At 47.4% G+C, this 24479-nt stretch overlaps 1 protein-coding gene across 1 annotated transcript; it reads right to left on the bottom strand.

Moving 5' to 3' along the window:
* Positions 1–976: 976 nt before the first annotated feature.
* Positions 977–24161, bottom strand: LOC129382797 (uncharacterized). Its single transcript, XM_072289032.1, has 5 exons — positions 24105–24161; positions 11045–11163; positions 7604–7672; positions 6469–6549; positions 977–4123 (listed from the first exon to the last, which is right to left on the bottom strand). The coding sequence occupies exons 1-5, from the start codon at positions 24159–24161 to the stop codon at positions 4093–4095; spliced, it is 357 nt and encodes a 118-aa protein (XP_072145133.1). The 3' UTR covers positions 977–4092.
* Between the last annotated feature and the right edge of the window lie 318 nt (positions 24162–24479).

A 24479-nucleotide genomic window follows, 5' to 3' on the forward strand; every position in this document is an offset into this window, starting at 1 on the left:
GTGGCAGTGCGCGTTCTAAAAGCTTCGAAGACCATCTACACTCATGCGTGTGTTCAATTTATATATGCACAGGATGGACTTGCCGGCTAGTTGGTTGAGCATTTTAGAAGAAACAGCGCAACACAAGGACGACGCAAAAACATGCCACACCACGAAGCGCTGGTGTGGTTGATGCTTTTTTTCGTCCTTGTGTTTGCGCTGTTTCTTCTTCCACGATACACGCACACCACAGGTACGCGAAAGTTTAGGAGCATAAGTGGTTAACTCTGTTTTTCCGTTTTCTCTCAGTGTCAATGGCACAGTGCGTTGCCCGGAATTGTGCACGCTTACCCCCATATGCAGAAATGCATCATAACTTGAAGCCCATGCTTGACTTGATCTAAACGACGCAAGTCGTGAACGCACCAAAAGAAAGGCAGTGAGCGTCTTGGGGGACGTTCGCACCAGGCGTCGTTTATATCAAGTCAAGCATGAGCTTTGTCTTAAGATACATTTCTGAATACGGTGGCTAGACATCTGCTTCTTCCAGAAAATGTCGAAGAAACGCCCGCCAAAACCAGGCACATTCGTAAACTTAACTAGGCAATACGAAGCTCCACAGAAAAAAAGAAGAGTGGTATTAAAAGCTTTCAGTATTTTTCTTTACTCCAAAATAGTTGCGCTCTCGTGGCTTCACTGTGCAGAGATAGTGCAGCGTTAGCTAGAAAGCATGAACTTCCTAACTCCATGCCAAAATAAGCTTGTAAAATTATTTAGGTGCTAGAATCCAGGGTTTGTAGCGATCTTTGAAAATCCTTTATTTCTAAAATGCCATTTTCAAGGCATTGAAAACCCTTGAATTTTTAGAAGTACTGGAAAGTCCTGAAACTTGTACACTTGGCTAGACTTAGCAGACATTGCCAAGCGCTTTTTTTCGCTTCTGTGACACTCTTTCGCATGTCACAGAATATTGTCTCTGGAGGTAATAGAAGGAAAGCGACATCCTTAAAGTTGAAATTACAAAGGAGCTGCAGATACCAGTTTTATGCACATGGAACCTGTGACAAATGTGCTTGGAGGAGCAGAAGCAGGAAGCTCGACAGTTGAGGCATTCGAAGAGAAGCCGTGAAGAGTAAATTGAGGGCGACAGACACAATAAAAAGAAATTAGGAATGACTATTGCTTATTTGATGGAGAAAAAAGCTGAGGCAACAGATGACATCACATACACTGTCAAACCAAACAGTATTCAAAAACTGTAAATGTTGCAGGTCCAAGTAGTTAATTGTGCTATTGCAGAAAAACTTTGAGCGCTTTCTTGAAATGCTTCCTTGTGTGAGTTTAGTGGTGGGCGGTGAAAGGCAAATTAGCAGTCTTCCAAATGTTTGAAATCACTGAAATGCGATTTGTTTTTTTTTTTTTTGTTTGCATTAAAGTTAACGGTGTTCTTGAACAAGTTATTGCCTGTCCAAACTACTACACACATTGCACGAGGTCCTTGAAGTTACTGTGTCGGGGCCTCGAAAGTCCTTGAAAACCATTGACTTTTTTCTTCAATATTGCTACAAACCCAGTAGAACAACTGTCATGGAGTAAAAACCTTGGCTGAACAGGGGCTTATACGCAGAGCACAGGAAGACTAGAAATGCAGTAGTAGGCATGGAGGGCCCTGAAAAAAATGTGCCACATCCACTCGTCTGCCTTATGTTTCTGCAGCGGCTGTCGCATTTTTAATAGAAGTGCACTTTCTGTTCTACTCCAATAAACGCATCATTACCAACTCCAGTGTGGGGCAGTCCTTCAGCCAGTGCAGAACTTTTTCTGTACATCCGAGTCAGCTCCGTCATTTTTCCAGCATTGTAGTACAAGATTTGTTAAACTGGTTTAGCAGAATATGAGCAGTATACTCTTAAATTAGCTGTTTATTTGTATGCACAAGTTCAGGTCCTCAGTTTGGTTGCATGACAAATTGCTATACCTCAATAGATACAAGAAACAATTTTATTACAGTTTAATAAAATCCAAACAGTAATAATCACAACAATATAATGACATACATTTCTTTTGGTACGTATACAGCCCATGTCTTGGCAGTGTATAAATTCAACTATACACCGCAAGTACTGTGTCCTGACCACTATTATTCACATGTGTAAAACCATCACAGCAATTCAACAAATATCACAGTAATTAGTGACATACACTTTGTAACTGCTTTACATGAGCATAATGTATACAAATGGTCCCTGTGTACCTACACATGACTAGTGCCACCCGAGTACAATTACTCACAGGTGTAAAACCAACAAAGCAGTTCTTTAAAAAATATCACAGCGCTTAGTGACGTACATGCTGTAACTCCCTTGTAGAAACTTAATACAAACACGTGAGGACACAGAAAGCTAGCAGTGGGCATACATGGGAATACCACCGCCTCAATACAAATTCACAAGTGTAAAACCAACCAAGCAGTTCTTTAAAGAATATCACAATGCTTAGTGACATACATTTTCTAACTAGCTTATATAAGCTTTATACAAACATGAGAACATACACAAAGCTAGCGGTGCACCCGCATAGAAGTGCGGCCATCTGAACACGATTATTTGCAAGTGTAAGCTCAACAGAACAGTTTGTTATAGTGACGCACATTTTGTAACTGCCTTATAAAAGCTTAGTGCAAGCACAAGAATGCAGAAAAATATAAATTAAAAACTTGCTCTATGCATACACAAACAGATCAACACAAATGGTTAACACCGCTTTGAAGACAAATGTGACCGTGGCAAAGCGCAGTGCTGTGCCGGTTGAAATTGCCACCCACAAAAGTATTGAGCAATGCTTAAACCACAGGCAATAAAGTGCTGAAAGACTGCGTCTCTAACGTAACTATTTTAATTCAAATTTCTTGAATATAGGGCTCGCTTGCAGATAAGGCACCTGATCCAACTGACCTGATTTTACACCTGCTACATGCATACAATGCACTCAGATATAACTGGTAATAATAATTATAAAAGGCATTTAAAAACTTGATAGTATGATGAAGATGCATGACTAGAAAAGTTCTGTCCCCCTCGTACTTGTTAAAAAGGTGTAAGTACGACACATGTTCTTTTTTTCCTCAATTTTTGCATTAATGGACAGCCGGGAACCTCGAACCGACACAAAAAAAAAGATACTGCTATGTTAATAGTGTTATGAATAATTTTTTTGTGAAAGCTTTTTTACAGACAAGTTGCAGTCTCGTTTCTGGAGGTTGAGCTGTATCTTGCAAAATAACTTGAAAAGTGGTCACATGGGAGCATGACACAATATCACAATGTTAGTTTCAGTTGACTCTCTTGCCCTACAAGTCGCTGCTCACTGTGGCCAGTGATGCAACAGCAGTGTCTGTGTGATTTTCATCACACTTCTGTCCTATGCCATTCTTACCAGAGTTGGCGGCACATAGATACCCAAATTTCGATAGTGTTGCTTTCTCAGGTGGTTGCTTTTGATTTGCTCAATATCAGTTGGCACTTCAGCTGCATCAAACTTCTTTTTTACCTCTTCAACAACAACATCAACAACAATCTTATGACACCTGTGTTGTCCTTCTTGTTGCCTACAAAGACCAGTCAATCTAGCAACAGCACTGACATTCTCTACTATCTTGTAATGGGGGAGAGGTGTGTCCCACCATGTGTTCCACATTGTTGTCACTATGTGGGCTGGCTGGGGAGGCAACAACTGTAATATGTTTGCATTTGCATATATTAAAGTGATGCTTGTACTGTGTTATAACACCTAACTTAGTCTTGCACTTGCTGCACAATAACACTGGCTCACAGTCGTGGTGAAAAGCTTTTGTATGTTGAGCAAATGAGTTGTATCCACTACAAAAAAGTCAGTGATAGCACACATGTTGCTCTACCAGGCCTGGTGTGGTTCCTTCTGACACTGCTGCTGATGCTGACGCGCTGCTGCTTGCCTCGTACACTGTTGCAGCTGCAGTAGACATGGCAGTCTCTGTATCTATTGCTGCCGTGTCATCTGTCATGGTAACTTCCAAGTGGTATCGGGCTCACTTCTGCAACAGAGATGTTGTTTGCCCCTTGAGGGCTCTCATGATCAGGGCCAATAATTTCGTAGGCATTGTCTCCTGCATCGAAGAACGAATAAGAACAGCATGAATTAATAAACATAGCTCTAAAAAGTACGGACATCAAGACTTAACCACAAGCTTTGCACATAAGTGACCGGGCTTAATGAATAATACTTGCAGGAGGAGTTACACAATTGTTTGTGTATATTACAGTAAAGCCTCATCAGAAGATATTCAAGAGGCACGGGAAACATTTCTCTCGAAACCAAGAATTTTGAGACACTGAGGAGCCAGGCTAGATCATTTTATTATGCATCATCACTAAAGTATGTTTTGATATATCTGAAAGAATAAATGCTCAGGGTGGCTTAAAGGGCCCCTAAACCACTTCTCGACATTTTTTGAACATTTCAAGTAAACACGCGTATCGAAATCAGAATGCCGTCACGATCGACAAAGCCAAATGCCAGAGTGCGTAGCACTGCCGGAGCACCACAATATGAAGAAAATGACCCCGTGTGCCTCTCTGGACCTATGCTGCACCCCCCAGTTTGTCCTGACGTCACCAGGCTGTCTCTGATGATGTCACCAGTTTCCGGTGCTGTCGATTGGTCGAACGAAAGTGTACGACTGCCGGCAAGGCCTGCAAGCAAATACACACACTCCTTCTTCCTCGTCGCGTTGCGCGCGATGCCATTGTGGGCAGCCAATGGGGGCAAAGAACAGAAACGCCAACAGAAGGGTCTCCCTATGAGGCTCTTCAACACGAGTCACCATACAGTTCCGTTGTATTAGCGCCACCCTCGCAGGACGACGGGCCAGCGCGGCAGCAACAGAGCTCGTTGGTGTTGGCCTGTCCCGTAACATTTGGAGGCGTACTAGGCAAGGAAAAGACGACACTGTCCATATGGCGTGTACCAGATGAAAGAGTAAAATGAGTGGGGACTACTTTTCGATAATCAAACACACGTAGCTCCACTATTACTGCACCGTTTCGAAAAATTCTCGTGGCTACCTGTTCATTGCCTTATTGTGTAGAACTGCAACACCGCAACTAAATTTCAACCTCGGTGGTTTAGGGGCCCTTTAAAGAAGACATTCACAGCTTTTTAGTGACTGTAGATTGTGTTAGCTTCCTTCCCAACTTCTGGAATTTAAACACTTCACTTTGCAAGCCTTGTTGCTCGAAGTACCTTTGAGGTGCTCTTAGACGCTCGTCAGCTTCAACTGCCGACACTTTCTGCCCTGCACTGCCCTCGTTGCCCTCCTTTTCTGGTTCATGCTAAAAGAGACATGCGCAATTGACTTGTGTAAGGATTGCGTGATCTTTATGCCCTTCGGAGCACACAAGGTGCACAAAGTTAATGTGTCTGGGTTGTGTCCCTTCGAAGTAGTGAATACTTAAAAAGTCATCCTTAGTAACAAAGGTGTCTCTTGTATACAGTATTGTTAACGTGGCAAACATCGGAAAACCAACCAAACCATTTTCAGATGTCTCTTACAACCAAGTGCATCTTGTAATGAGATTCTACTGTACTGAATATTTTTCAACTATGGATCATCTGCATGTACATATAGTCACAAAGACATGTTGTGTGGAATGGCGAATCGGGAAACAGTTCGTACTCTTACTTTTTGTCCCTAATATAAGCAGCTGACAACAATATGATAATAAAGCAGGCAATGAGGCTAGAATGGAACATAATCCTTCAGCTCTAAATAGTTTTTTGGGCCCACATCATTCCCTCATATGACATAGAGAAACAACTTGATTGCAGTAATGGCTGCATGTGATCTGAGTTGATTGAAACAAACTATACGTAAGGTTGTCCTATATGTAATTTTATCAGAGTGCTTTTTAGATGTCCTGCTGGTGATCCTGGCTGCGCGATGCTTCTCATGCTTTTTGGCACGCTTCCTTTTTTTCCACTCAACGTTTTTTTTTTTCAGATTTTCTCCCCTTTCCCTTCCCCCTTGTGTAAAATAGCACACTTGAAGTATCAAATCTGTTGAACTAACGTGTGTATCAAACCTGTTAACATGTGTGCTTCTCTGTGGTCTGTGTTGTATTTTTGCGCTGCACAATTCAATTCAAGATGAAAGATGGAACGTCCCTGCCTGTAGTTTAATTGTGTGTGTGTGTGTGTGTGTGTGTGTGTGTGTGTGTGTGTGTGTGTATGTCTCTCTCATGTTTTGAAATATATGTACAATCAGGAGTGCCTGCATGCCCTTCTCTCTTGCTCCAGTGACGAAAAGGAGAGCCTGTTTATGTACCATAGTAAAAAATTCAAAGGTTTTCGCTGTGCCCATTACATCCCTTATCATATGGATCTGTCACAATACAGAGTAGCAGTGGTCCATAATACTAGCCCATCCCAACATAATTATAAATTAACACATACCGACATGCTGCGAAACAGCTGTTGCAAAGCCGCTGGTGAAGGCAATTTCCGCAGCACTGCAGTGGTACAGCCGAGTTCCACCTGTATAGTGACAAATCCATATGCGTGTTAGCAACTCAGTAGTTGCTGATGGTTTCATAAGCTTTACACTACACAAAAAAGTAATCTAGACAACTTTGTTGGAACAAATGCACATAATTAGGACACCACTTAAACACTAACACGATTAATTGCCCCCAATCTCTCACTCACTAAGGGATAATACTACTGAAACATCGGTGGAGAGCTCAGATTAACACAGCCCATAAAGGACAAGCGTTCTTTGAGGAAAACAGCTATAACAGCGGTTAGTTTTCTTGATCATTTTATGTGGTAGCTTTGATTTAAATGTCATGCAGTACTATAAAATACGAAGTGCCGCATTTCTAGCAGCAGAAGGCGTCGTCAGGCTCATGGTACAACAGATTTTTGCACTGTTTGTCAGTGAGCCGGCACATACAAAGAAAACCGAATTCACACATACATATACAGTGTCAAGTGCACTTCTCCTTCTGAAAACGCAGTCACCAGTTCCAATGTTGCTGAAAGGAAAGGTTATATAAAGTGCGACACTGCATGGAACTGCCACTTATGACTGTAAATGTATGGTCTGCTGATTGCAGAGGTAGTCACATGCTATTTCTAGTCTCTTTTAGAAGCATTACTAAAGAATAAATTAAAATCTATTCATAAGTCACGAATTTCATGCATCCACAGTTTGGCTAAATAACCTGTGAGAAAAAGACATGTTTACCTGGAATAGCAACCTTTTTTCCTGCGGCAAAACTTTCCTTCGAATTAATGAAATAACTTCACAGCGTCATAATGCGTTTCTCGCAACTACTTGCCGGCAGTGGCGAGTTAGTGTTTATATCCGACTCATTGGGCGACAATACTGCCAAACACAAATGCTTCACGAACACGAGAACACGTCCCTCGCAGAGAATAGCAACCATATATGCCTCTGTGAGACATGATCGCACCTTTGTGGTCAAAATGTACATTAGAACGACATCACCATCTCATTAAAAAAAAAGCCTCCGTACAAGGCAGCCGCCAACTGCATAATGCGAAATTGCAACTCATGTCCACTTACTGGTGGCCTGTGTTTGAGTCACTTTTGGCAGTTGACTGGGTGCTGAGAAATGCACGTCCTGGGTTGTCCCTGCAAAACATACAGGGTTATGTCAAATGTTGAAAATATATATATGCCGGCATTTCATCAGTCGCAAAACAAACGAGTAAACTAATAAACAACTGTAATGTAAACAGAGTACACATAATAAGATAGGCTGTCAACTGTTAATGCATTACGCAAAAAACCTAATGCATAGGAAAGACTATATGTATACACACGAAGCTGACACACAATTTAATTCCCTCTAGGTTTTTCCGTGCAGTATATTCAAATTATTATGTCTCGTGGTTAGAGCAAAATTAGTGTAAATTACGAACTAAATTATCTACCCTGGAAACTTTTCTTCAATATGCACCTGTGCGCGCTTCGAACGAGTAGCGTTGTAAAATTTACGTACATGGCATTTAACATAGTTGCTGAACACGGATTTCTTTTGCCCTGTGTCGTGTACAGTGAGCTACATATATCTGCCCCCCACCCTTTTTTGTACTAGCCATACTGCGTGCCACTGCACCTATACGCACGTCAATAAACCTCACGACACAGAAATAAAAAAAGCGCCAATCACCCATGCCTACATGTTGTAGTGGGCCTAACCTAACCAAGCATGGGCTGTTGCTTTTTATAGTAAACACAGGCACCGTGCTCATTGCAAGTATGTATCATGTCGCTAAGCAAATATGCAATTTCATTGTACCACTATTTTTTTATCACATGGATATATCTGTTGAGAGGCAAGACAAAAAGCAGTCACTTCTCAGAACTAATCAGCTTTCTTAAAACACATTTTTAACTTTTCAATGACACTTGCTGCTATGTGTTTGTCTCCAGAGAGCATACTTGATTTGACTTTCCAACTAGAGACATTACATAAATATACTATGTTAAGATGACTGCCTGGACCACGTGAGAATTTTCATCTTCGTGTAACATACTGTATCTTGATTTTGTTGACATTTGGTCAAATGGTACACCCAATATACCCACATACTAGTTTTCTTGTCCAAATAACATGCCAATGTATTTTGATTTTTTGGCATTGGCTCCTCTGCACTACGTGAAGTCGCGCTGCACTGGCTCTTTCACATCCTCGTGTCCTTGCAGCTGCCTTCTTGCGTTATATAAAGCGGGTGCCTGAAAAATATCGTATGCAAAAGTCAACACAAGGGCATGGTGCAAAACAACATCAAGACAGTCAAGGCCATGGCAATAAAAAAGTCTTAGCTCTTAGTCTTCCTAGTGAAATGCATGCAAAACATCCAAATGACTGCAACAGTCAACTGCTAAACTAACTTCAATTTTTAGGTTTAAGCAAAAAAACAAATAAACCACAGTTCAACCTTGTTTTTCATGAATGTTAGAATACTCCTGCTAATGAATAGAATATTGGTCATTTTCAGACGTCATAGGTCTGTCACGAGTCTGGTGTATTGCAAACACCACTTGTGACACATCCTAAGCACGTGCCCAGTGTGCCCCCCCCCCCGCACCATCCCTGGTTGTGCCACTGCTGAAGCCATAATTTGAGGATTATAGCTGCAAACATGATGCTCAGTAGGGATGAAAATATTGTCCTTCAGCTCAATGGATATGTGGACGTGCCTATAAAAAAGGGCAACAAGGCTTGTTATGGCAAGCTTACCCACATTTCAATACTAACAAGTTCACTGCGGCCTGCATCTAAGCTTACTAAAAGGCATGAACTTATTTTCATGCATGAGGTGCGCAGTGGAGTTCATTTTTGACAGACCCGGCTACTGCTGCAGTTTGAAATCTAGCATTTTAGATTCTTGTAGGCATGTAAAAGTTGCAGTTAAACCGCAGTTATTAGTTTATTACACCAACCTATTGTTCTGTGTACGACAGACTGGTAACACGGAATTAAAGCAACATTTTATTTTGATATTTTATTTCTCTACTAAAAATATTCAAGCGATAAACACATCTTGATCTGCCATGCTATAGCAAAATGCACACATTACGCTTGTAACCCCCAGAGGAAGGCTGATTTAGCTGTTCATATGACATAACTCTGACACGCCAACTCATATTAGCAAATGCACAGGCATGTCCAAAACAATAAGCGTATGCAAAGCGCCCCTGCAATTGTAATTCCACACAGCAGCCGTTATATTCGATGCCGATGCGTAACTAGCTGCTCGACAATTCACCGAGTTCGTAGACATAAGCACCCTTTCAGTTTCGCACCGTGCACGAAAACCGCAACAGGAGACAAAACCAGACCTATAATCACACCATTTCAACATGAGCAAAAACAGTTCAGTCTTAGAGATAAACACTGTGAGAGCGATTTAGTGCGTGACGGCGACGAGCGACGGCTTCGAGCGACAAAACGGGCCGTGGCTTGAACAGATGGCTCGGTTCTGGAAATCTAGAAATCGTCGCTCGTCGCCCAGAAGTGCTATGAGCGACTAGCCAATAGCGCGAAGCCGGAACTGGATGTACATGCATCGCTCAAATACTACCGATTGTCGCGCGGAACGAGCAAATGATTCAATTTTTATACGTGCAAGGATAAGAACGTACTGCAAGACCTCCGGAAATATTTTATGCTACTTTTTATAGTAAAATACATCAACGTAAATTACTAAAGCACGCGTCACGCGTGACTGCAGCCCTCATGCCGGCAACACCGGGGAGGCGTCGCTCAAAATCGTCGCTCGCACGGAGTACGACTTGTAGGCGACGAGCGAACGCGACAGCCATCTCCGTCGCGTCGCTTGTAGCTGCCGCGCGCAAGATCGCTTATATGGAGTTTATACTTTTTTCAGCATAAAACATGGATTCCTCATGCGTTTTCAGTAAGTTCAAGATAACGCGCCCAACTGACCTTTTGCAGCATGCAGCTGAATGCCTGCGGCAAAGTTTCTAACTAGCACTGGTGCTGCACGTAACTTCAGTGGTCGCAGATTCCCCCTGCGCGAGACACCGTCAAGCGCGCGGTTTATTTATAAAAAAAAGCATGCTGCCAGCAAAATGACGCCTTCTGTTATGTGATTCCTTAGTTCAACAGCGTTCCGTACACAGTAGACTGCCAAAATGAATAAATTCAAACACACAAAACGCACGCTAATCACGCTCCGCATAGGCTCGGAATCACGGGCTGGTGAACTAACCATTTTAAGCGTCCTCTCGCCTGGCGTCTTATTGAACGTACCATGGTTCTGGCAGCGTTTGCGATTTTTAAAGCTCTTACGGACAACGGCAAAGTGATAAAATCACATGCAGTTATCGCGACGACTGGCTTTTTCGATTGACATCAAGAGACAGCGCGTACGCCTAGTCCTTTGTCAATCGCGTCGGCTAAGCGCAGCGACGACTTCCTGGCGATAGCATGACATATACGGACAATGTGCACCTAAGTTAGAATTCACTTACCGTGGAGGATTTGCTGTTATATCCAAGGCATGACGAACGACTGTCGTGTTTTCGTGGCGACGCGAGATGGCTGACATACGATCTCCCTTGGCTGGCCTTTGCTGCTGCTGTGCTGCTCGCTGGACGGGTCACCTTTCTCCGGTGCTGTGTTGTTCCACGATCTTGAGCGCGCGCGCGCGCGGTGGAGCCACTCCGAGTGAAAAAGTAGAGCGCTCGCTACGCGTTCCTTTGAACTGCGGCGGCATGTTCTCTTAGAAGCAAAACGATGTGTTCTTTGCTCAGCGTGCATGAATGATACATTGCCATGTTCGGGGCCAGCCACCTACAGTTGAAGCAAAAGATTACGCTACGTTTTGTTTTCTATTGCCGCAAGAGTCTCTCTTTTCTATTGTCGCAAGAGTCTTTTCACTCTCTCTCTCTGAAGGGAAGAGTGAAAAGCACATTTCACTCTCTCCTTGGTGACAGAGTGAACAATGCATTTCACTCTACTCGACATTTTGCGAGAGTAAAACGACGCTTTGAAGAGTGAACCGGCAGCTTCACTCCTGCGATACCCTTCCTAGTTTTTAGAGTGTACCATCTGTCCAAGAATGACATCGTTGAATGCCCTGTGTTCAATGTGATGGAGTCCGCATCCAATATTTCAGACCCGAATCATACTGTAACTATTGACGACTAGACATCTCGCTAATACGTGCTGTTGGAATCGCACCGCTGGCACGATTTGTTCCAATCGGCGCTGACGCCCGTTGTTGCAAATGGGTCGCAAGCCACAAGGGTAGCGTTGGCCTGGCGGTCTGGGGCACAACTGGAAGCATCCGAAGGTCCCGGCAAAACATGAGTCGACTGGTAACAGAACAACTTGTTTATTCTAGCATCGCAAAAGAGCAGCCGGTCCGGTCGACCGAAGTAGAGAGATGGGAGAGCACGTTACTCGACAGAGGAAATCGGAGCCTCCCTCGGCGTCCGGGAGCAGCTGCTCTTATACTCTCGGAGTCGAGGGGAAGAAGGAACGCCTCGTCAGAGGCGCACGTGATGCGCGGCACGGACAGGCTGAGAGACACGTTGGGACGAGTGTAGTGACGCATCCGCCGGGCCGGCGCCGGTCAGACCTCCTCGCTTCACACTTGGGGAGCTCCTCTCACCGGCTGCCGTGCTTTGACAAGCGTGGGCACCAACATGCACACACACACACACGCACACACGAAGACACGTGGCATTGAAACATGCCTGGACGCGCTTGGCGGGGAGGCGTATCGGCGGCGCTGAACGGGCCAAAATGTCCGCCGCTTTGAACGAAGCCCTGGCGTCCGTTGCATCCGCGCCGGCTATACCGCGCGTTGTAGGCGAAACGTAACAGACCGCCCCGCCGGGGGAAGGAGATCCCGATGGTCAGGGGACTGCATCCGCTGTCCGGAGGGATGTCGCTCGATGATGCTCATAACCGAAGTCGGGCGTCCTTCGGCGTTTCTTGAGCGCAGCGCACAGAGAAGGCCTCGTTCTCTCGTTCAGGTTCACACAGGACACTGCAAAGTGACTTCGGGAGAGTTGACATATTTGTTCTCGTTCCCAGGAAGCGTTAGAACTACGCCGAAACTCAACCGCTCAGTCAGCAAGCACGGAACAACCCTCACCAAGTTCTGCCAGGCTCTTTCCCCTTTTATACCACTGCCTAGTTCCTTGCAGTAGTCTAGCAGCACTCAGAACGCGTCCACAAATTGGAAAATTGCACTAGAAAGCACGTCATCACTTTGAAACACTAAACAAAAGCAATATGTTAAAAATCCTGCCTCAGGAAGAAAAACATCAGTAACAAATAACTTTGAGGCTGATTCTTACGTTAGGGGCTTCGACTTAAGCCATCGGCGTTACCGTTGAGACTCCCCTTTTTGTAACGCACCTCAAAGGAATGTTGTTGCAAAGCGAGGCTCCAGCGCAGGAGGCGGCCATTTGTGGAAGAGATGGTCTGCAGCCATTGGAGAGGGCAGTGATCCGTCTCGAAGCATGCGAAGCGGAGAACGTAGCGAGCGACCGTACACTATCAGCTGGCGAAAACCCCGTAGCCGCATGCGGCGCGGTCCTTAATGCAAACATCACCCCAGGCAGACACAGCTCCCAGTCAGTTTGTTGTTTAAACCACAATGCTCTTAACATGCGCTTCATGACGGAGGGGAGCTTCTCAACGGAATTCGACTGTGGGTGGTACACTGAGCTGTGTAACAGCTTTACCCCACACCTTTCGAGAAAAGTTGTCGTCAAAGCGCTAGTAAACACTGTGCCCTGATCTGATTGGATTTCCACAGGAAAACCAACTCGCGCAAATATCGACAGTAGTGCACTGGTTATCTCAACTGAGCTGAGTTCTTTAAGCGGCACTGCTTCAGGGAACTTTGTCGCTGGGCAGATCACAGTCAAAATGTGTCTGTACCCCGTGGCTGTTACCGGCAGAGGTCCCACTGTATCAATAACGAGCCGTCTGAAAGGCTCCGTAATGATAGGTACCAACTTCAACGGCGCCCTCGATTTGTCCCCTGGTTTGCCCACCCACTGACAGGTGTCACATGTCCTCACAAAGTGGTCTGCGTCCCGAAAACACCCTGGCCAATAGTACTCTTGCAAGAGACGGTCCTTAGTTTTCTTAACTCCTAGGTGTCCGGACCACGAACCCCCATGCGAGAAGCGCAACAGATCCTGACGGTAGCACTGAGGCACGATCAGCTGATCGAACTCCACTCCCCTGCGGTCTAGATACTTCCGGTACAGGACCCCACCTCTTTCCACAAAGCGAGCATTTTTCTTGGCGATACCTTCCTTGACAATGCAGCGTATGTTTTCTAGGCTGCCATACTATTTTTGCTCGGCTATCAAAGCCGACCGGCTGACTTTTAGCAACCTATCAAGTCCGTCTGACGTAGGCGCGATGAGCAAATCTGCAGATAGCTCTTCTAACTTTCCCTTATCGGGCATTTCCTCTCCGGTATCTGGTGCCTTCAACGCTACAGGCTCAATTTTATTCAGTTCGGACGTGCTCTGAATATCAGCTTGCTGCGCCTCTGATCCTTTCTCATTGTTCGACAACGTCGGCCCCGCAACTACCGCCTTTGCAGCGAGCTCCCGAACCTTCGATCTGGTTAAGGCCTGAACGCTAGCCTCACCAAACAAAAGCCCCGTCTCGCGCAGGAGGTGATCGGACCTGTTCGAAAATAGGTACGGGTACTGGGGGGGGGGGGGGGGGCAGCATAGATGACACTGAAGCAAGTTTTGACTACGGGCTAGTTGGAATTCCATGGTAAAAATCGTCACTTACAGCGCAAACATAGACGGAGGACAAAAAGGACGACGTAGACAGCGCTTGTCTACGTCGTCCTTTTTGTCCTCCGTCTATGTTTGCGCTGTAAGTGAAGATGACACTGCCGCCTCCGTCTCAAGTGCTCCGACAGGTCCTTCAATAAGCACTTTTGCTACGGGCAGACACACGCTATGAGCTTCCACGGCTTGCTTGATCCATGCGCACTCGCCCGTGAACATATCGGGTTCTACGTAAGAGGGGTGAACCACATCCATCGTAGCTGCGGAATCGCGAAGCACTCGGCACTCTTTCCCGTTCACGAGGAGGTCTCGCATGTAAGGCTCGAGAAGCTTCATGTTCTCGTCAGTGCTGCATAATGACAAAAACACTACTTTTGTTTTTGTTTCCGGACACTGCGCCGAAAAGTGACCCGGCTTCTGCCACGTATAACAAACGCGCGCTTGCCTCGTCTCGAACCGCTTTCTGCGTTCGGCTTCGGCTACCGCCGTCTCCTTACGTTCGGTCGGACTGCTTTCACTCGCATCCGCACTACGTGTGTCCCCCTTTGCTCTCATGGGCGTGAACTTCGGCCTCTCAAACTTGGAGCCAAATTCACCCTTTTGACCGTCCTTAGCTCCGCGAGCCCGACGCGTCACAAACTCCTCGGCTAGCTCAGCGGCTCTAGCCACCGTACTAACGTCTGGCCTATCCAAGACCCAGTACCGCACGTTCTCAGGTAACCGACTATAAAACTGTTCCAGCCCGAAACACTGCAGAACTTTCTCGTGGTCACCAAACGCTTTCTCTTCTTTGAGCCACTCCTGCATGTTTGACATTAGCCTGTAGGCAAACTCTGTATATGACTCACTTCTGCCTTTCTCATTTTCCCGAAACTTCCGACGGAAAGCCTCCGCTGACAGCCTGTACTTTTTTAGCAGACTCGATTTCACTTGGTCGAAATCCTCTGCCTCCTCTCTCTTCAAGCGAGCAACTACGTCGGCCGCCTCGCCGGGTAACAAAGTGAGCAAGCGCTGTGGCCACGTTTCCCGAGAGAACCCCTGCTTCTCGCACGTTCGCTCAAAGTTAACCAGGAACAAACCAATGTCCTCTCCAAGCTTAAACGGCCGCATCAGGTCAGTCATTTTGAACATTACTCGTTCTCCTGCACCGTGTGCCTGACTTCCATTACGAGCGCGTTCCATCTCTACCTCGAGACGCTTCATTTCCAAAGCGTGTTGCCGGTCGCGCTCTTCTTTTTCTTTCTGCTCTTTAAGTTCGCGCTCCTGTTTCTCTTTTTGCTCTCTAAGTTCGCGCTCCTGTCTCTCTTTTTGCTCTCTAAGTTCGCGCTCCGGTCTCTCTTTTTGCTCTTTAAGTTCGCGCTCATGTCTTTTTGCCCTCTCCTCAATGGTCTCAAGGCATTCCAACAGCTCGTCATCCTCAGCTTCTAACTCAAGAATAGCCCTTAGCAGTTCTGGTTTTCTGAGTTTGTCTGAGACATCCAGACCCAACTCTCTTGCAAGCTCCAGCAATATCGGTTTGCGCAACGACTTCAAATCCATGGCTGCTCTGAATGCTGCTTTCTCTACTGCCTACTATCGTCTTGCCGCAAACTAACCCGGCAGCAACGACAACCACAATTACCAGCTCTGTTTCTGACACTAACAAAAGCCTGGCAAAACTCAGAAGAAGAAAGTCCCGCACTCACCAAACCTCGCAGCCAAGAATTCAGGGCAGTCGTTCCGCTGCAGGCAACCAGTCATCACACAGGGCTCGTTGCACTGCTCGTGCAACTCAGCAGGGCTCGTGCTGCTCAGCATACAGTCAACTGCATATCTTCGCTGCTGGCCTCCGTTGTCGCGATCTCACCGCTAGCAGACAGTTGTTGGAATCGCACCGCTGGCACGAGTTGTTGCAATCGGCGCTCACGCCCGTTGTTGCAAATGGGTCGCAAGCCCCAAGGGTAGCGTTGGCCTGGCGGCCTGGGGCACAACTGGAAGCATCCGAAGGTCCCGGCAAAACATGAGTCGACTGGTAACAGAACAACTTGTTTATTCTAGCATCGCAAAAGAGCGGCCGGTCAGGTCGACCGAAGTGGAGAGACGGGAGAGCACGTTACTCGACAGAGGAAATCGGAGCCTCCCTCGGCGTCCGGGAGCAGCTGCTCTTATACTCTCGGAGTCGAGGGGAAGAAGGAACGCCTCGTCAGAGGCGCACGTGATGCGCGGCACGGACAGGCTGAGAGACACGTTGGGACGAGTGTAGTGACGCATCCGCCGGGCCGGCGCCGGTCAGCCCTCCTCGCTTCACACTTGGGGAGCTCCTCTCCCCGGCTGCCGCGCTTTGACAAGCGTGGGCAACCAACATGCACACACACACACACACACACACGCACACTTGAAGACACGTGGCATTGAAACATGCCTGGACGCGCTTGGCGGGGAGGCGTATCGGCGGCACTGAACGGGCCAAAATGTCCGCCGCTTTGAACGAAGCCCCGGCGTCCGTTGCATCCGCGCCGGCTATACCGCGCGTCGTAGGCGAAACGTAACAGTGCAGTCGCTTGACAGCTGCTGAGCGCTGGCGTCGGCCACAAGACCTACTTGACCTTTGTTCAACACTTGCCGACATTCTCACCTTATTTCGCACCATTGCGTTTCAGCTGAACTGCTTCAACAGCCAATTTATTTATGCCAAAATTTGGCCACCTTGTCAACGTTATGGTTTCTTATTTTTAAGTCATCTTTTATATTTAGGCTAATGCTGTTATGAAATTTCCAGTGGTTTCACCTTTCCCAAAATGCCCGCATTTTTTGAAGATTTTTAATAGACGTGGAAACCATTGCGTGGCCCCCTGACCAAGCTGCTCAAAAAGTCATTTTATATCCCTGAGGTCTTGTGCAAGCTTCTGCCTTCTTGCCGTTCATCAACCTCCTGATTTCCCTGTCAAGTGTCCCATTTTGACGACTCCAATCCCAGGGAAGTTGGCAATGATATAATGTGCGTGGGAAAAAGCCACTTAAATCAATTCTACTGTGGATACGACAGCCGCTTTTGCTCACTGTGAATGGAAATATTGCGTTAATGAGCGCCATTCTTAAGCATTTAAATTGACAGTCAAAAGATTATGCGGATCCCATGTATGTGCGAATCGATGTAAGCAAAGCTTTCTGTGTTTTTTGTCATTATCATACGCAATCTCCACAGACTAGACAGGCACTCTCTAATGAAATGCTGTCAATGTTTGCCTGATTACCCCTGTCATTGTGATGCAAATAAACGGAACTTCAACTCATTTTCTCAGAAATAAATGTTGAATGAAATGCTGACGTCATCCTAAACAAGATCAACAAGCGCCGTAGTGCTCGATCTTATGATGTCCCTATTCGTAAGCTTATATTCGCGATTTATATATTTCTTTTTTTTGGGGGGGAGGGGGCGATGTGCTCTTGTGCCCTAGAAATGTCCCTCGGACGTGTCTGATGTGCTCGTTTTTATTCTCAAGTGCCCAACGAAAACTCTCATGGCTGCAACTTCATGATGTCCTGGTGGCAGGCCACCATGGCGTGTCGCGCAAGTATGACCACGATGATTCATTTGGGTTGACATATACTATTTTGTGCGTCACACTTCGCCACATTCATTTTTCAAACTATGGCAGAGATCGAAAAGGGCGGCCAACTCACTACGTCCCTTTCCTCTGTTTACTTCCGCAAAGTATGTGTTTATCGCTGTGGGTACCAAATACGCCCAGCGGTATGCTACCACTCAAGCCTTTCTGGCGGCTGAGCAAATGAAGTCGCAGGCTTTATTCAACATGGCGTCGACGTTCAATATGGCTATCCTCAATTACTTTACGCGGACTTCGCTCACCGCCTTCTCTCCAGTGTCATCTCTTACACTACTCGCTCCTGCTAGACACAACACAAACACGCAGCGACCTTAATGAAGTACCAATTGCACGCTAGTTGACACGCTGTCTATGTATATTTCCGCTGAGCACCGGGATTGAAGCGTGGTCCTGTCTATGGTGACATTATCCGTCTACAGCCTCGCTCATCAACACCGCTACGCCCGCTTATTCTGTTACGTTGACAGCGACCGTTGTCGTCAGGCTGCCGCCTCATTCTGAGCTTCGCAGTCACCAGAGAGCACAGAAAGCTGTCTTTACAAACAAACCACCGGGATTCGAGCCCATCTCCCAAATGCACCATCTTGCATTTGGGAGATGGGCACGCTAACCATTACGCTACCACCTGCCTCCACCAATTTCTGTTTGTCTGCCTTCCCACTTCACGTTTTTGCCTCAGACGCAGGCAGAACGGATGCAGAACGAAAAAAAAAAGTAATGATTGCTTGATCCGCCAGCTGACACATGAACTTAACTTTGACAGGTTATTGTCATTGGAGCACATGTAGGCTTGCGGCTGCGTGCAGATTGTGGGTCCCCTTAGCTTTATTGTAAATTTGCTTTCACCGACTCTTTTCAACTAGAACTGAAATGCCGGACAAAAATGAGACCTACCGTTAAATATTTTTTTCTTGTTTTCTAGGTTTAAACCAAAAACTCTTATTTACACAAATAGTGATTTTTTAAGAAATGGCATAAGGATACTATATTTCGAGGTCATGTCGTTGTGTCAATACGGGCCCGCACCACTTATCGACGAAAGGGCATCACAGTGCCGATGCACGCGGCAGGTCACTGAATGAAGAAAACAGGAAACCACTGACAGTGACAGTGACAAGAACTTTATTAAGAGTGTCCTGAGGAACTTGATTGGGGGAACCGAAGGTTCCCCGATCAAGTTGGTGGCTCCGCCCACGACGGGACAGGGAGATGGTGACTCTCCGCGACGTCGCGGGCCCTCTGGACGGCCTGTAGTTGGTTTGGGAAATCCGAGCTCTTCAGCAAGGCGTCCCACTTGGACTGGTTATGAAAGTCGGAGCCCGCGTTGTACGGGCACAGCCAGAGCATGTGGTCGAAGGAGCAGCACGCGTGACCGCATTTGGAGCACGATTGCGGAAAGTTCGGGTCTATCCAACTAAGCGCTCTCGGGGTGAGGTACGATCTCGTCTGTAAAAGCCTGAAAGTAACAGCCTGAGCCCTGTGCAGTTTCGGGCTGGGGGGAGGGAATTTTCTCCTGCTGTGTGTATAATGTGACGTAATTTCGTGAAAGGTTGTAAGTTTATCTTTGAAGGGGCAATCCTGCGGGAGAGCCGGACCGCTAGCTCGGGCGCGGTTCGTGAATTCACGCGCCAGGCAGTTGGCCCGCTCGTTAGGGTTGCAACCCGCTCGGTTAGTTACATCGTCCATGTGGGCCGGGAACCATGCTATAGTATGACCTGCGGTTTCTTCTCGCGTATTAATATGAAAGCATCTGTTAACGATGTCGGCTGCTTGTTTACAAACTAGAGCGGACGAGAAAGCGCTGACCGCCGTGCGCGAGTCGGAGAAAATGGACGCCGGGCCTTTTGCGGCTTGAAGAGCCAAGGCTATCGCGGTTTCCTCCGCCTCCTTGGCGTGCTTAGCGTAGATTGATGCGGCGCTGATAAGTGTTCCGCGCGCGTCAACGACCGTGATTGCAAACCTGTCTTCGCTGCCATATTTGGCGGCGTCAACGAAGAATGCATCTGCCCCGTAAGGATCGATTCGTCGAAGGATGGCTCTAGCCCGCGCTCTTCTGCGACCTTCGTTATATATTGGGTGGATGTTCCTCGGCACGGGCTCAACCTTTATACCTTCACGGGCTAATTTAGACAGGGGGTGTCGGTTGAGCGGTGCCTGTATAGGGAGCTGACCAGCTTCATCAAGAATCTTGATTCCCGGCTTAGTTCACGAAAGCCTGGAGATCTGTGCAATAAACTGTGCTTCAATTAATTCGTCTGTGGTATTGTGAATTCCGAGTTCAAGTAGTTTTCATGTGCTAGCGGATTGTGGAATACCGAGTATTCTTTTGACGCCGGACCTGATGAGCGTGTCGAGTTTGTTCTTTTCAATTTTGCTCCATTTGAGGTACGGTGTCGTGTAAGTAATCTGACTGATGAAGAAAGCTTGGAAGACCCTGAGTAGGTTGTCCTCCTTGAGTCCCCCCCCTTTTGCTTGCGATTCTAGTTATGAGTCTTAGTATATTTTTCGCCTGCGCGCCCAGCTTGTTTAGAGCTTCTGCATTACAGCCTTTGGCGTTGATTAAAAGTCCTAAAATTTTGATGGAGTTCACCCTCGGAATGGGGTGCCCTTTTCGTGTTGTAATTTCGACTGGCAGCGTTTCCAGAGGCTCGAGGTTCCTAACGCCCTGCCTCGACTGTCTGTAGAGGAGGAGTTCGGATTTGATCGGTGACAACTTGAGACCCGTGCATGTAAGAAATTCTTCCGTCACATCTATGGCCGCCTGGAGAGATTGCTCTAGATCAGCCAAAGATCCCCCCGGGGACCAGATTGTGATATCGTCTGCATAGATTGCGTGGCCTATTTTTGGGAGTGCGGCCAGCCTTTCAGAGAGTTTAAGCATGGCGATATTAAATAGTAGCGGGGATATAGACCGAGCCCTGAGGGGTTCCGCAGTTTCCCAGTTCGTACGGACCGCCCGAGATCGTGCCCAGTCGAAGGAACGCTTTCCTTTCCGATAGGAACGAGAGAGTGAAATTAAAGAATTTCCGCCCTAGGTTGAGATGGGAAATTTCGTTCAAGATGTGTTCGTGAGCCACCTTGTCAAAGGCCTTAGCGAGGTCGAGTGCAATGATACCTCGTACGTCCCGCGTCTCGTTATCGAATATAGATCTTTTCAGGAGGAGCATTGCGTCCTGTGTGGAGAGTCCCTTTCTAAAACCTATTAGATTATGCCTAAATAGTTCGTGGTTTTCTACGTGTTCGACGATTCGATTGTGTATTGCATGTTCTGCCACTTTGCAAATGCACGATGTTAGAGAGATGGGCCGCAGGTTATTTATGTGTGGAGGTTTCGCCGGTTTGGGGATGAGCACCACCTTGGCGGTGCGCCATTCCAACGGGACCTGCCCCGAGCTCCACACCTCGTTTATCTCTGCCGTTAGGATTTCGATGGCCTTGTCGTCCAGGTTCCGGAGGAGCTTGTTGGTGACCCCGTCTGGCCCCGGGGCCGATCTTCCATTTAGGTTGAAGAGTACGTCTCTGATTTCTGAAATCGTAAAAGGTTCGTCTAATTCTGGCCTGTCCAGCCCCGTGTAAGCCGCTCTCGCGCTTATGCCTTGCGAATCTCCTTCCTTGACGGGTAGGTAAGTTCGAGCCAGGTCGTTGACAATTAAGGTGACCTGCTTATGTATGAGCCTATCGACGGCGAGATTTAGCGCATTCCGGGACTGTTTATCGTTTAGGAGGCTTTTAAGCAGATTCCACTTACTACCTCTTCTCATGCGACCGTCCGTTTCGTTGCACGTTTCGTCCCACTGTTGCAGGGCCAGTTGCTTGGAATAGCACTCTATTTCCTTGTTTAGTGACGTTAGTTTTGCCCGTAGTCGGCGATTTAATTTCTGTGTTTTCCACCTCTCTCCAAGAGCGTGTTTAGCCTCCAGGAGATGCGCTAACCGAGAGTCCATTTTGGGGACTTCAAGTTTTGTGCTGATTTCTTTGGTCGCGTGTTTGACGGCCTGTTTAAGATTGGTAATTAGTTCTTTGAAGGATTCATTTGAGGGGGCGGTTTCGGCTCGAATTTTCCGGGAAAGATCCCAATCGACGTATTCGTATTTGACCGGAGGTTTGGGTTTGACCTGCACCGCGATTTCGAGAACGTAGTGGTGACTACCCAAGTCCTCCTGGAGATTATCCCACGTGCCCCCGATATTTCGGAAGAATGTGAGGTCTGGCGTTGTGTCTTGACTGACCGAATTACCCCTTCTAGTGGGAAACCTAGAATCTGTAACAAGTGTGAGGTTAAAATCGGCTGCACATCCGGCTAAGTTTGTGCCCTTCTTGCTGTTAAAGCCGTATCTCCATTCCGTGTTCGGAGCGTTGAAGTCCCCCGCAATTAAGAGGGGCGCGTTTCTGGCTGCCCTGATTGCGGAATGGAATAGTGCATTAAAGTCTCTGTTCTTATCTGCAGGCGAACTGTAGACGTTAAGAAGAAAGACATTCGCGTTGCTCGATCTACTGGGCACGAGCTCGATCAGTTGTGCTTCTAGTCCGCTACGATATTTTGAAACGGTGTGCTCCACAGAGGAGACACTCTTTTTAACTAAGGCGGCGATGCCTCTCCCCGCTTCGCCTTTGTACGCTACTGCGCGATACCCCGACAGAGTAATCTCTTTCTCCGCGAGCGTCTCCTGCAGTAAAATTACTTGTGGCTTGTCTGTCACCGATCTGACGAGCTGACCTAACGGAGCCTTGCGCCTCTGGAAGCTAGCGCAGTTCCACTGCCAAATTTTAACGGTATTGTTATTTGTGTTAGCCATCTTGTTTACTGTGAAATTTTAGAAACCTGTGGCACCCCCGTCGGGATTTAATCCTGTCGGGAGCGGTTCAGTATGTGTTGTTTGTCTACTTTTGGGCTGAGCCCTAGGTCTTTCTAATAGCGTTACTCTCAACTCTATGGCGGAGAGCATTTCCATAATCCTACTCAGGGTCTTTTCCAGTTTACCCTCGTTTTTGACGGGGGAAGCGGAGGCGGCGGACGGGGTCTCGTTGATCTCGCTAATGTCGCCCTCTTCTTCCTCCTCTGTGTCGCTAAAAGGTTCCGGATTGAGCGCCTTGCGTTTCGACTGCCCGGCTAACGGGCCTGGTTTACTGTTGCTAACCTCATGCCGGTTTATGAGTTTTCCTTTCATGTTGTTAAAGGATTCCTTAAGCTCTGCGAGCTCGCGTCTAAGTTCCCTATTTTCGGCTTCGAGCGCTTGGATACGGGGATCGATCCTATGCTCTGGCTGTGCCTCACCTCTGGTTTCTTTGCTTGATGCGTTCTTCTTCCCAGACGGCTGTGTCGCTCCCTTGACCTTGTCAGCCCACGTGGCCCGCTTGACGGACTGGGAGCGAGACCGGGATCTCGATCTTGAGGAGCGTTCTCCTTGCCTCGGTTTGGGTTCTCTCCTTCTCGAGCGTGAGCGCCCTCCGGATAGAGATCGGGTACCTAGGATGGAACCGCTCCGCGCAGCTGGTGCAGCCAACGAGATGTCGCCAATTGCGTCGGTGACGTCAGATTCTTCGTCCAGTTGTGCCTTCCTTGCTCTTTGTTGGCGTCTTCGGCGTCGACGTCGTACGATGTAGGGAATTTGATAGCGCTTTTTGCACGTTCGGTCTCCGGTGACGTGGGGCCCGCCGCACGCCTCGCACTTGGGGGTGCATTGATGTTCTTCTTCGTCGTCCGCTTTTGCTTTTCCGCAACCGCGGCATTTGCTTCTCTCTTCCTCGCTGCTGATGCAAACGTCCGCACGGTGGCCTACGTGGCCGCAAGCATGGCAAACGTCGACTTGGCGTCGGTATAAATAACATGGCAACAAGGCCGTGCCGCAGATCACGTGGTTGGACACACGCACGCCTCTCAATAGAATCCCGACTACATGCGAGTTCTTGATTCGTCTGGCTTCTAGTGCCGTGGGATTTCTTTCGTTCACAATCATGTTTCTAAGCGTGCCTTCATCGTGACAGGGATCGATGTGCCTTATTACGCCTTTGCACGTATCTTCTGGGGTGGCGACGTACGCCGAGACTTCGTAGGCGCCGTACTTGGTATGGATCTTATGTAGTCTCGCATAGGCCCTTGCATTAGCGGCGTGCGGAGTAGAGATGATTAAAATATTCTGTACCTTGTTTGGGCACACGGTGTCTTCCTTCGTTTGATGCTCAGGCAGGGCCGCCGCCATGGCCAGGGCTTGAGCGAGCAGTACTACGTCGGCTTTTGATACGTCGAGGCCTTGGGGCACACGATAATCTTGATCTGTTCCTTCGGGAGCTTCGGAAGTCGCGAAGCTGCCGTTACTTGCGACAACAGACTTTTATCCGGTCCCTTGGCAGTGCGGCAGCCAGCCGGCTTGTTCACGGTACCACGTTGGCCATCTCGTAATGGCGGCCTGTTCGTCTGCTTTTTACGGTTGTTGAGGGCGGTGATCCACCCAGCACCGTTGAGATCTTCCTGGGTTACGTCCATGCCTTCCACAGTTACGACTTCAGGCATGGCGTCG

Source organism: Dermacentor andersoni, chromosome 6 (assembly GCF_023375885.2).
Source record: "Dermacentor andersoni chromosome 6, qqDerAnde1_hic_scaffold, whole genome shotgun sequence".
Classification (NCBI taxonomy): domain Eukaryota; kingdom Metazoa; phylum Arthropoda; class Arachnida; order Ixodida; family Ixodidae; genus Dermacentor; species Dermacentor andersoni.